The sequence below is a fragment of the Crinia signifera genome, chromosome 19 (genome assembly GCF_055691185.1).
Source record: "Crinia signifera chromosome 19, ASM5569118v1, whole genome shotgun sequence".
Classification (NCBI taxonomy): domain Eukaryota; kingdom Metazoa; phylum Chordata; class Amphibia; order Anura; family Myobatrachidae; genus Crinia; species Crinia signifera.
Window position 1 is genome coordinate 104,930,031 of NC_139226.1, and position 13,954 is coordinate 104,943,984.

Below are 13,954 nucleotides of genomic sequence, written 5' to 3' on the forward strand. Positions count from 1 at the left end.
CGACCGCCGGGAAATCATATCGGATCCACCTCACCACATCCCTGCTCTGCGCATGGGCCAAAGGACGTTCAAGTCCTAAATGTGGAAGTCCTGTCGCAAAGAACTGTGCGAGCTGTACTTTGCGATTTCATCCTCATTTCTAAGTACAAACATAACGGCAGTATGTTTCGATAAGTATCGGAATGTATCGCACCACAAATGCGATGTTTAGTACACCCCGCCCTTATAAAGTCAAATAAAAGACCTGCTCAATGTGCCAGCATCAGAGTTTATATTCCAATGAAATATGTGCTGAATTTAAGATCTCAGTTCCAGAACCATGTGTCACTAGGTAATTATTATATTAAGGCCAGACATTGTAGATGTTGTGGAGAAAGATCCCAGCCATGCAAATAGGACACTCCACCTCCTTCTTCTCTGCTGTTTGGAAGTGATCCAGGTTTCCCTCCCCTTACTGCAGTAAGGAGTTGTACATTGCGGCAGAGGGAGGCAGCCGTCTGACTGCTGCAGGGATCCGGTGAACACACTCAGGGAAGAAGGTAAAGCATCCTTATACAGTAGCAGGCAGGAGCCAAGGTGCATGTAGCCGGGTCTGTACCCCAAGTGAAGAGCACAGGCATTCATCTATATATATGAGGAGCTTGCATGTACAGAAGAAAGGTTCTAACACAAATTTGGTGACAGATGTGGAATTTATGTATTATTTATTTATTCATTTTAGGGTGTCATTTTATTTATTAATTTCCTTTTAAAGAGGGCACAGATGTATACATAGAATATCACTGCACGATGCACAGACATTGGCTAGCCAGATGCACATGAAGAGGCTGGGAAGATACAAACCATTTTATTGATACACTATGTGAAAGTTATCTAAAGGGGGAATGGCGTAATCAGGCCGTTGGAATATTCGGAGAGACCCCACCCATGTATGGAGCTAAGCCGGGGATGCAGCATTTGTGACTGGTAAATAAGCGAAAGGAACGGATGAAAATTAGGAACAGATCTGTTGGGAAAAGTTGCACATTGCAATATGGTAAAGTTTAAATAAGTGAGAAATGTTGCAGGTGATTACATATGCTGTACACAAATTGGGGGACATCATTCCAGTATTTGTGAACGATATTGGACTTAAATAGCACATCTGTCGCTGTGATCTGGACAGATAAAGGTTTTTGTTGTGCTGACATCCCATTGATTCACCTCGTTTCTATAAAAGCTGTATTAGAAATGTCCCAGTTGTCTGCGAAGGAAACCATCATCTATTCTGGTTCACTCGCAAAGGCAAATTCCTTCTCAAATGGACAAAACCATGTGCACTGCAGGCGGGGCAGATGTAACATGTGCAGAGAGAGTTAGATTTGGGTGAGTTATTTTGTTTCTGTGCAGGGAAAATACTGACTGCTTTATTTTTACACTGCAATATAGATCTCACTTTGAAGTAAAGCCCCACCCAAATCTAACTCTCTCTGCACAAGTTACATCTAAAGTACCCCCCTCCCTGCAGTGCACATAGTTTTGTCCATTTGAGCAGGAATTTGCAAGTGAACCAGAATAAGGGCCATTGTCTCAGCATAATCAGACCTCCGGCTGCCTGAATTGTGTTCTGGGATGGAAATGATTCATACTAACGTCTCTCTGTTAATGATGCTGTGACGCAGCTTATATGTGGACCTGCCTTTCTGATGAAATGGTGGTAAGGTTTGATAGGATAAATTAGGAAAATTGGCTTTGATGAAAGCATGTGGGGGAGATAATTCAAAGATTGGAAAGATATAAAGAGGAGAGAGATAAAGTACCAAACAGTTAGCTTCTATTTCTTTACAGGCTGTGATTTAGAAAGCACAATTAGGAACTGATTATTTGGTAATTTATCTCTCTAAGGTTTGGTACATCTCCCCCATGTGGGGCCATCAGTCAACAAGAACAGGATATGGTCATTAAGTCGATCCTATTTGGTCGACATGCATTGGGTCTACAGTGACAAACTCATGTCTACCTAATGCTTGTGTCGACCTTCTAACCCTGTGGATCTTAGCCATGCCGACCTATTTCAGTGTCGACATAAGCCATACCCCAAAGAACATGTGAATCTGTGTAACGATCTCTATATTTGCATCCAAACATCAATTAATGTAAGTATCAGTATTAAGTATTTAAGATTTTTTTATCTCTATAATGCAAGATACATTTTTGAGATATCGGTTTATGCAAAAAATAATCCCTCTCCAAAATAATCTGTGGTAAGTAGCCCCTAGGCTTCTATGGTCTATTGCCGGTGCTGGTGGTACATCTGCCGGTCATGCACTGAATGCATAGATACATTTGACTACATACAGTAGCAGCCTCATTGTGGTTGGAAATGGTGGGGCTGCATCAGAGTAAATCCATTGGTGTCACTAGGATGATGTGTGGGCCACACCCATGGGCCATCCCCCGAGAAGTGACATCACAGAGCTGACTCCTGCTCAGTAAGAGAAGCCTGGTGCTACCCTGTAACACTGCAGCCACGGCACTCTCTGAAAAAAATGGGAATATGGACCACAAGGTGATGCCCCTTTAATCTGTGGGGCCACGCTCAGGCCACAGGGCCGCAACACTTTTGCTGACACACAGAATAGGGATGGCCATCCGTGCTATCGCTATCAATGGTTATCATCAATGGGAATAGTACAATCATCAATGTCAGCATAATATCTAATTGATTACCCCTGATGTATTTTACAATTGATGAACATCTATTTTCTTGGATTGACTGGCCCGTGGGCCAATCATAAACTGGGGCGGTGCTCTGCGGGTGCCAGTGGCGGGGCTCTGTTCCATGTCCCTTCGGGGGGAAAAAAACGATTTGGTTATGATCAATGTTCCCTCTAATTTTACGAAGGCTGTGTGCGCCAAAAGATTTTGGCTGTGCAACTTTTGAAGGAAATTTAAATTTTTGTGTGCCACTTATATATAACTGGAAAATGACATTCAGCATTTGTGTTAACTTTACTTCAAAATGATATTAAACATTTAAACATTCAAAACACAGCACACAATGTAGTTAATGGGTGAAACTCACATTAATTGAGTCCGCAACTGCAAAAAGGGACCACTGCTGCTTTGTGCGCTCTGTTGTAATGTCTGTGCGCACGCTCGTCCAGTTGTGTGCGCGCGCACGCGCGCACAGCTTAGAGGGAACACTGGTTATGATGTGCTGTGCCATCGATGGAGGAAAATCATCTGGTTGTCCCCCATTGATGGCAAAACTATTCTACATCGCTCTTAAACCATCAATGATTTGAATCATCGATAGTCGATGTCCATCCCTAACACAGAATGGGCACACTGACAACAGGAACTTCTGCACCTGAATAGGTATGGACACTACTGAGTACATCCCAGGGATTTGCATAATATCAGCTTGTACCACTCGAAAACAGGTGTATTTTTTAGGGATATTTAACAAATAATGTAAATAGACTCCTTATGCATTTTTTCATCTTACACCCACACTATTCTGTCTAGTCACAGGGTGGAAGTGATTTTGTATTATTTTATATTCCCTTGCTATGCACAGGTGCCAATACAGAAGAAAAATGAATTATATACTGCCATTGGGGATATTTATTACCGGTAAGTATTAGAACCCTTAGAAGGGCTTACCAGCAATGCTTTATGTGACAAGTGTGTGCAATTGTCAGCAGTGACGTGCGTCGGCTGTGAACAGAGGCACCGTCACAGCCACCACCGTGCCCCCCCTGCTTCTGGCCACCACGACACCCACCCCCCACCCTGAGAAAAATCAATTACACTTACCAGGCAGGGGAGGGGGGAGCAGGCACATGGGGACAGGAAACCGGGAGGAGGGGCCAGAGGAGCCGAGGGACACGTAACAGGGGAGGAGGGCATGTGTTAGCCACAGCAGCACTGCCAGAAGCTTAAATGACAGGGGCTGCTGTGATTGGACAGCAGCTGGATCTGCTGTCCAATTACATCAGCCCCTGTCAATTAGGCACTTCTAGAAGTGCCACTTTTGGCTTTTTGTATTCTGTTAGTGGGAGGCACGCTTATAGGTGCCTCCCAAACTATTTTAAATACTGCAAACTGCAAAAATAGGTACTTATGTAGTATCTGGGCTTCCGATTTAGAAATCGGATCGCATCGCATCGTATCGCATCGCATGCGACCAAATCGTATGCGATGCGATGGTCAAGATTTTTCCATAGGATTCAATGTTAAAATGGTCTGAGTCCATTTTAACATAGAATTCAATGGGAAAAAGGGGTCCTTTTCCTTTCCCCACTATCCAAGTGGGCATGGAGTTGGATATAAACCTGTGGCGAGCGTAGCGAGCCACCGAGCCCGAAGCGTGGCGAGCGTAGCGAGCCCCGCGAGGGGACACAGAATACTTTTTAAGAAATATGCGTCCCCTCGCGGGGCTCGCTTCGCTCGCCACGCTTCGGGCTCGGTGGCTCGCTGCGCTCGCCACGCTATATAAAATCAACTCTATGCCCACTTGGATAGTGGGGAAATGAACAGGACCTTCTTAACATTGAATCCTATGCAAAATCGCATCGCATCGCATCGCATCTGATTGTATGCCTTAAGGTAAGGCATACAATCACAAAATCGGCAGCCCAGATACTACATAAGTACCCAAAAATAATATAAAGAAAGTACTTATGACATACAATATGTGTCATAGGTATATTATTCTTTGTATTATTTTAAACAGAATGACAGGGGAAGAACTGCCTCCCCTGCATGTACGTCCCTGATTGTCAGGCTAACCCAGGGCTGGGCAACACCGGCCCTCCAGATGTTAATGAACTACACATCCCAGGATGCTTTGCATTAGTTTTGCTATGTGGCCATGCTGAAACTGATGCAAGGCATACTGGGATGTGTAGTTCATTAACATCTGGAGGGCCGGTGTTGCCCAGCCCTGGGCTAACCTATTGCAAGGTGATCACCCGATTCACATATTTCTCCTGAATTACTGTTTCTACTCATTTATGCCTGAAACCTGTCACATGGATTGCTTTATTATATGTCATTTTTTTGTGTATGGATGTCTTTATTACTTTACAGATGCATGTCGACCAAATTTAGGTCGACATGCATTGAGTCGATCACTGAAGGTTGACGGGCTTAGGTCGACAGGGCTGAAAAGTCGACACTTTGTAGGGCAGAGGTTCCCAAACTCCACAATACAGTCCAATTTCTAAGGATATCCATGTTTGAGTACAGGTGACTAAATTATTACCTCACTCAATTTGATTTAATCATCTGTGCTCATCCATGGATAGCCTTAAAACCTGGACTGCAATGGCAGAGTTTGGGGACCTCTGCTGTAGGACGTTGTTGCTGACCACTGAACAGGCAGTATCAAGCAAAAGAGTATACCAGTCCCATGTGTGGTCCTGTGCGCATTAGACCCGAGCTGGAGGTCAGACCAGCTGCCCGTCTCGGCCTCCCTCCCGGCGGCAGGGAACGGGGTACATGCGATATATCACATCTGAATAGACTGCATGCAGGGGCGGATTTAGGGGTGGTGGCGCCCCTAGGCACAACAATAACGGCTCCCCCCCCCTGCCTAATTCTATTATTTTTATTGATTACTTATAAGCCCTTATTTGATAATAGCCAATTTAATGGATTAATTTAAAAAAAGCCACTAACTGTGACTTTTTTTTAATGCATGCGATGTATTGCATGCAATCCCCCCACCCAGGAAGGTCCAGGGCAGCTCAGAAGAGGTCAGATGGCCATAGACTGCTGCGACACATCACATGTGTGTACAGCCACATTAAGGGAAAGCAAAAACATCAAGGAAGGATGGTCGTCATGATGCATTTTCACACTTTACCATCCACATGGACTCTGATTGGGAACGGTAAAGTGTGCCAAGCGCAGCGATAGCAGAGTGAGGCACCTGGCCGGAAGCATGGCGGGCACAGCGAGGGAATGCCGTACACTATCAGGGGTCTACCTGCTCAGTTGTCAACAGCTAAAAAATGTGAAAAACTCAGGTGTGGCTCATAAGGTCAACAGGATTACGTTGACAGTGTCAACCTCAAAAGGCCGATGTGCACAAGGTCAACATGGGGAAAATGTTGACCCAAGGAAAAGATTGTCCAAGTTGACACCTGAGCACACAGACCCACAATTAGCATACTTGCTTCGGTCACACCACATTGCCATTGCCAACTGAAGTCCACATGGATGGCAAAGGATAAAAAGTCCACCAACTTTTTTAAAATCCTGAAAAGTTCATGTCAACCTTTTCATGTGTGGCTCAATGCCACATCGACCTTTTTACTTGCGTCAACCTTTTGTCTATATCGAATTTGCGCATGCCGACCATATGGTGTCAACCTATTGACCCTGTCAACCTAAAAACCCTGTCGACCTATCACCCAGATCCCCTTGGAATCATAATATTACATCGGCGTTTTTGCTGTGATTATGCAAATATTTGATGAAGGGATTTTGTAGTTTATGCTGTAAATAAGAGAATAAAACTAATAACAGCATTTTTATTGCTCCTGGCTCAGTGTTGCAGGCATCCTGCGGACAGAAAATCACCAAGTTCACCGCCTGTCTGAGTGGCCGCGGGCCAACGTTGCGCCTGGACTGCCGATATATGAACAGTACTAATAACAAGCTGCGCTATGAATTCAAGATCAAGCGTAACGTGCAACCTGAGACCATCCTCAGCACTGTCAACCTGAACTTCTTTAATGACAAATACCACAATCGCGCCAGCGTTTATACCGAACGGGGCCTAGTGCAGCTGCACATTGAGAGATTCAATGTCTCAGACGTTGGTGACTACACCTGTGCTTTAGACATTCCGAACGACTTCACCATCAACCAAACAGCCACTATCAATGTCCACAAAGGTGAGATAACGAAGGAAGGGAAGTACACGGAATTGTAGACAAACATGAAAAAAGTACTTGTTTCATGTTTAATTGTTTATGAAGTATTTAGCAATAGAGTATAGAAGGTTGTTGTTGTTTATTTATTTAAATCCCCTTTGTGCCCATTGCCCATACATTATAGAGTGCAAAGTACAGAGGTTCCGGCTTGTGAGTATTGACCTTTTGAGGCCTAGGGGCGCATTTATCAATATAGAGTGATACAGAGCGATGCCGGCGCGATTACATCGCCGGACATCGCATTGCGGTGCCGAGCTATACCGCCGGGATGTATTATTATAAGGGCGCAGGGACAGGGCTCCGAAAGGAGCCCGTTCCTGCGAAGCCCTGACCCGGAAGCCGGGGGGTCTGTGCATGCGCGGTAATGCGCTGACCCCCCATGACCCCGCTGACCGCACTGCCGCTCGGGCTATCGCCATCCCAGAATGGCGATAGCCCAGGGGTGCGAAGCCGGGCTGCCCGATGTTGATACATTGGGCAGCTTCGCATCCCCCATAGAAACCTATGGGGGATGCGGCCGGCGGCGCTGCAAGGGAGATCGCAGCCCCTTTAATACATTTAGGTGATACTTAATATTTGCAGTTAACCCCCAAAAAGGGGGGGTTCAGGGATTTAGCCGCAAATATTACTTGATAAATGTGCCCTCTAGTCACTAAGTTTACAGTAGAGATTGCAGGTTTGTTCTCCAGAAATCCGAACAAACCCCAATTCCAAAACCCAGTCTGGATCTCCTGTGGAGATCTGACCCAACAACCCAGTCTGGATCTCCTGTGGAGATCTGACCCAACAACCCAGTCTGGATCTCCTGTGGAGATCTGACCCAACAACCCAGTCTGGATCTCCTGTGGAGATCTGACCCAACAACCCAGTCTGGATCTCCTGTGGAGATCTGACCCAACAACCCAGTCTGGATCTCCTGTGGAGATCTGACCCAACACGAGGTCCAGTTGGATCTTCACCGGAATTTAGATTTTAAATACGAATTTTGGGTTTTGAATTGCAAAAAATACATGAGCTGTTTTCATCGATAGTTGACGATCAATTATCAATTTTTTTTAGTTTTTTTATCAAACCCACATCAAAACACGTAAGGGTGGTTTTGCCAAAACATGATGAGAACCAAAACATGTAGGTCAACAACACACATCTCTACTGAAAATAAGGGGAATATCATACTGCAGCACCAACTCCTGTCACTGCGGAGGAGCCGGCATTCTGGTGTCACCTCCTCTAAGGGGTTATTATATAGAGGGAAATGAACAATGTCAGGCTACTATAGTTATTGAAACCGTAGGTTGTGACAGAACAACACTGACAACTGTAAAAGAACAGGAGCTGATTGGCTGGTACTTTGGGGCGAATTCATAATAAAGACTCTAACCATTATTTTGTTATTTCTTTTGTATTTTAACAGACAAGCTGGAAAGGTGTGGCGGAGTCAGCACCCTCATGCTAGGTACACCCTGGCCACTTCTCCTCTTCCTCCTGCTGCCATTACTCCAAGCCGGGGGCTTCTTGTGTTTGTAAAGATCACATATTCTGAGAGAGAAGCATTTCCAGTACGGCTCCAGACCAATGAGTGGTGCTTCCATGTAACTTCATTACCGCTCCTTGCGTATTCATCACTATTATACCCGCCCCCTATTTACACATACCATTTAATAGGTTGTATACATTTTCGCTGTACTCTAAGGTATACCACAAACCCATCAAACAAATCATTAACCTAAGTACTGTACAGATGTGTCCAATTCTACTGACGCTTCAACCGCGCCAAATCTGGAGATGCAGCTGGCAGCGTCGGCGGTGGGGACATTTCTCCACATTATTAGGCCCCCCACCACATAACAGTAAAATGCTTCCCTTCACGTCATTTTAGCCCTGCCTCCTCCCTACAGACTGAGATACCCATATTATCTCCCCATCCTGCTCACTTCACTAAATATCATGCACAATGCGGGAGATCTGCCTGTGCTTCCAGGGGTGCGGGGGACTATCTGAAAAATTAGGAGTCTCCCACAACTTCTTTGAGAGTTGGCAAGTATACTTTTACTAAGTGACAGCTACATTACAGTTTATGGCAATTGGTCTGAACTCAGACCCCCTGCCTTCTGTGTCAATGATGTCTTTACCTGACACCTACTGAGCATGTCAGGGATTAGGAGAGTAGGAGAATATGTAGATCTTTTCAGATAGATTAATACAGTTAAAGATTGAGGAAGGTAAAGTACCGGTATTATTTGTAAATCGAGAATGTTGGATCTCAAACACAACCTAAGTCATTTGATCTAGTGTTCTAAAGTTAAAGCCTTCAAGATATGGTATCCGCTCCAGCAATTGTATGCCGGAGTTCCCCTGCCTCTGCCACCATTCACAGTAGTGACCAGGCGGCAAGCTCTGGGATGTTTGGGGCGGCTCGGGGGGAATCGGGCACCCAAACTCTCGAGCAGCCCCAAACTTTCCCGAGCAGGGCATGCCATCGGCACATGGTCAATGCAGCGAATGGTTGCGGGGGCAGCGGCAGGGGAGCTTCAGAGCAGAGGGGGAGAGGGACAGGAGGGGAGCGACCACTGGGGGGGGGGGTGCCCCAAGAGGTGATGCGCTAGTGGTGCACAGCTGCATATTGGTAGTATGCCTGGAAATTTTCTGAGGCAGCCCACTGTGGCAGCGCAGCTGAGCCTGGAAAATTTCCAGCCATACCACTGAAAAGGTTAAAGGACTGCTGGAAGTGATATTGTAGAGCAGGGATGCGGAACCTTTGGCCTTCCAGCTGTGTTATTGAACTACACATTCCAGCATTCTCTGCTATAGATTTGCTATTTGGCCATTCTTAAACTGTTGCAGGGCATGCTGGGATGTTTAGTTCAACAACTGCTGAAGGTGCAAAGATTTCCCATCCCGGTTGTAGAATATGTCATTTGGAACTACATCTGGACTGGTTTATACAGTAACACAGTATAGTGTTCATTCTAGCACCCTGCATCTTTGAAAACTCTACAACCTCACAATAAATTGACACCCACAAGAAAACACATTGGCCCCACGTAAAAAAGTGAACACATTGTTTATAAAAAAAAATTGTATTCCACAATACAATACATTTGATAAAATGGTCCACACAGGGGGAAAAAATATTTTAAATTAAATTAATTCACATCGGCTCCACAAGAAAAAAAATTGACCCCACAGACAAAAATCAAACACATTGGCCCCCACAATGAACACAGAAAAAAAAAACGTATTTACTGGCCACCACAGAAAACCTATATATACACCCTACCCCCACCCCCCTTCATCCCTAAAAGTTTAATTTCAGTCATGCATATAAAATACATTCTGTCTCCCTTATTTCACTCATTGTGGTTATTTTGAATTAGTGGCCTGTCCATTTAATTTGTTCAGTTTGTATAACTTTTTTTGTGGGGCTGCAGGGTTTAAATGGTCAAAAAAAAACCACACAGGGTCAATTTAGCAATGCCAAGCCTATGCAAATGGGTGGACAATCACATATGTGGCAGCAATATTGTTGGGGTAAACTTTAGATTAATAATACACTGATGATCATTTAGTAGACTGAGAGTATTGTGCAAACTAAACGTCCCTTTGCACCAATTTGCATGAACACTTGTATACCCCTACTGGGGTAAGTGCTACATTATGGCTAAGTACCTCCCGTTGCTTCTGTCATCTTTCATGTATTTATCTAACTTCTCACTTGACTTTTTTTTGCAATTTATTGACATTTTCATTTTTATTGAAACACTGTTAGTGATAATAACACCTTGGGACCAGTTGTTACAGTCTTTGCACCTAGGAAAGCTCTGCGGACCCCCGCAGACGCCTATCGCCTTTAATTGTCCAGCTCCTCTTTACTTGCATTTTTTTTTTTTTGCATGCAAATCTTCCATTGTAATATTAGGTTTGTTAGCATAAATGATAGACCAATGTAGATCCTGTACTACGGTGTGCCTGCACAGTGCAAGTGACCCCTGCTATATATTCATGTTTATATACATTATACACATTACTATATGATAGTTATTAAAGTGTAACAAGTATTTCCTTTACTACACCACACATCAATGTATTACCCGTGTCTTAAATGTGTTTATTTTCCATATAATTGTGTTTTGTATAAGTTTTATATGATTAAAATGTATCCATGATTTAAGCATAAACAATCTTTTTGATGATGTCTTTTTTTCTTAAATAGCAGCAAAGTGGGCAGTAATATTACATTGCTATACAGTGTTTTCTTCAGTTTTTATACTTCCTATACCCAGGGCCGTCGAGAGGGGGCCGGGGGGGGTGTTTACTTTTTAACCTGGGGTCGGGTGGTGGGGCCTGGGGCCTGCGCCCACCCTCCCCCGCTGCAGGAAGCTGGGCAGTGGTGGTAGAGGACAGACTGCTGCTGCAGCACTGCCTCTCTCCCCCGCTCAGCACAGATTGCTCAGTGCCGTGTGCTGAGTGGTAGGGATGGGTAATCATATGATGTTTCATCGGTAACATCAGATTTATGCTTTCAATGTTCGATGTTCACTGAAGCAGGATGATGGGGAATGTCAGGGAGACTGGGGCATGTGGGGAAGCAAAGTAATGGGGAATGTCAGGGAGACTGGGGCATGTGGGGAAGCAAGGTAATCAGGAATGTCAGGGAGACTAGGGATGCACAGGGGGCATATGGGGAAACAGCGGGGTGGGGAATGCAATGGAAACTGGCGGCATGCAGGTGGCATATTGTGACTCATTGCTATGAGTCACAATGGCTCATATATGTTGCTGCCACCCAGCCTGCTCCAATCCGCTAGAGGCCAGACCCTTAATATCTACAGTGAGTAAATTAGGCTCATCTGCTGCCTGCCCTAAGCTCAATTTCAGTCTGGAGGGAGAAGAGGGTCTGTGATCTCTGCTCCTCCACTCTCCTCTCCCTACTGCTCCATCCCTCTACTTCCTCCCTGTCATAAACTGCCATTCCCATACTGCTTCTGTCCGTAACCTCTGCCTTTCACCCACTTCCATTGTAATTATGGTGTGTGGCATAATTTTTAAGGGACATTACAGTGTGTGTCATAATGGGTCATGTTCATTACAGTGTGTGGCATAATGTGTCAGAAGCAACCCGCACTCACTGTTCCCCAGAAAGTCCATCGGTGCTGGCTCCACCAAGCCAGTGCCTCACCAACCACTAACCTCACCGCACGTCACTGTGTTTAACCCTGCAATGTTAAGGATCCAATGTTTCCTCAACATCGCTAGATTTCTCCCCCGATGTTTTTCTCCATTTTCCAATGGTTTTTTTTGTGTGTGTGTGTCACTGTGTGGTGCTGCTGTCACTGCTTTCGGCAGCAAGCTCACTCCTTGTTTTATATTCATAGACAACTTAAAAATCATACAAAGCAGTGACACACACTGGGCCAGATGCACTAAGCTTCAAAAGTTATAAAATGGAGAGTGATAAACCTCCAGCCAATCAGCTCTGTTAAAGGTGTGGTTTTACCCCACATAGTGCTATTGCCATGCCCCTGCAAGAAGGATATTTACCAGAAGTATTATAAAAGATATAATTATTTATTCTTCATCATACACAAGAATGTAATTCAATACAATACCACATAACAAAACATCTTCACGTCTCGACTTCCCCATCACTGCTTATCTCCTAACTCCTCTCCTTATGTGACACCCACGACCACCATGCGACAAACTCAAAACTTGGGTGCAGCTGTGGCTAGTTTTATAACTTGATGATTCGGGCTGACACTCCTAGTAATACGTCATAACCATCATTTCCTAAGTCCAAGTATGGTATTCTAACTGCGTATTCTATTGGCACTTATTGTGGCTGGTCTTATGACTTTGTTTCAGTGTGTGTGTGTGAAGGGTCCTTTCCAAAGACTATTCTGGAAAGATCATTACATAACATATCCTGTTGTTTTCAACAGAACATCTGGTTTTCATTAGATAATTAAAAGATGCATGTCATCTGGTCCACCAGGATCTCCTGGACTAGAATTATAGAATATACAAACAAACAAAGAGTAATCAGTCCCAAGGCGCAGTCACTCTTCTTCTGCCGGTCCGAAAGAAGGGGTCACCACTCAACCCCACGTGGATGCAATTCGTACAGAAAGGGACCAGGGGCGATGAAGAGGTGTTAACACATCCGACGAAAGAAATGGAAAGAAATGATGATAAAGGTTAGAACCTTGATGATAGGGAAATAATCTTTATCACAACACGGGAGAGGGTTCTTCAATAGCGTACCCGTACTCACGCTCAAGATTGAAATTTTGTGCTCATAAAGGTATCTTTTGCGACACTAGGGGATTTCACCACAGGTGGATTTGGGTAACCGGATGCGTACCGTACTCACAAGTCGGAATTGCTGGTACAGGCGCATCAAGGTTTCTTTACTTAGGGAAAGGGACCCAGGTCTCTCAATTGCAATATGAATCCATAATTTGCACCATATAAAAGACAGAAAGGCTTCTTTCAGGGAAGGGGTGTACACATTTATTGGTGTAAAAACAGAATATTGGGGAACACCAGATGGAAGGAGCACGGTACCTGGTGACTGGGGTATTGGCCTTATACCCCAATCATAACCGCATGCAAGTGGTGGATTCCCCAAAGAAGTACAGCAAGGCTCCTCTCCTTCCAACGCGTTTCGACAGGATAACCTGTCTTTTTCAAGGCTTTAGAATTATAGAATGACTAGAATCATATACCTTTAACAGCTCCTACCTGCCATGTCACAGACTGTGTTTAAAAAATGTGAGGCAGGAGCTGAGTGGTTGGTGGTTTATCTCTCTCCATTTTATCACTTTTGAAGCTTAGTGCATCTGTGTGGTGATACAGACTTCAGTTGAGAGAGGAGAAGAGAGAGAAAAAGATTAACTAAAGAGGAAGTGAGAACATTAAAGCTACTGTATAGTATACTCCTAATATTGCAACAAATATTAAGGTACAGTATGTTCTATGTTGCACTGTATGGACAGATTCTTGTTATTTTCTATGTTCAACTT

At 44.4% G+C, this 13,954-nt stretch overlaps 2 protein-coding genes across 2 annotated transcripts in view; one reads left to right on the forward strand and one right to left on the reverse strand.

The window, feature by feature from the left end:
- LOC146041996 (uncharacterized) overlaps positions 1 to 12,877 on the reverse strand; it is a 40,468-nt gene extending 27,591 nt beyond the window's left edge. Inside the window, exon 1 of the mRNA XM_083161885.1 lies at positions 12,539 to 12,877. The gene's annotated coding sequence lies outside the window, so the exon portion shown is untranslated. The remainder of the gene's footprint in view (positions 1 to 12,538) is intronic.
- On the forward strand, positions 389 to 11,110 carry THY1 (Thy-1 cell surface antigen). Its single transcript, XM_083163070.1, has 4 exons — positions 389 to 539; positions 3,563 to 3,618; positions 6,543 to 6,890; positions 8,344 to 11,110. The coding sequence occupies exons 2-4, from the start codon at positions 3,582 to 3,584 to the stop codon at positions 8,454 to 8,456; spliced, it is 498 nt and encodes a 165-aa protein (XP_083019196.1). The 5' UTR covers positions 389 to 539; positions 3,563 to 3,581; the 3' UTR covers positions 8,457 to 11,110.
- Positions 12,878 to 13,954: the final 1,077 nt, after the last annotated feature.

Bases quoted from the DNA above. Each gene is read 5' to 3' on its own strand.
- THY1 (XM_083163070.1), top strand. From the start codon at position 3,582: ATGAATTATATACTGCCATTGGGGATATTTATTACCG. The intron at 3,619-6,542 runs GTAAGTATTAGA...CTCCTGGCTCAG, and splicing joins ATTGGGGATATTTATTACCG to TGTTGCAGGCATCCTGCGGA. The intron at 6,891-8,343 runs GTGAGATAACGA...GTATTTTAACAG, and splicing joins CACTATCAATGTCCACAAAG to ACAAGCTGGAAAGGTGTGGC.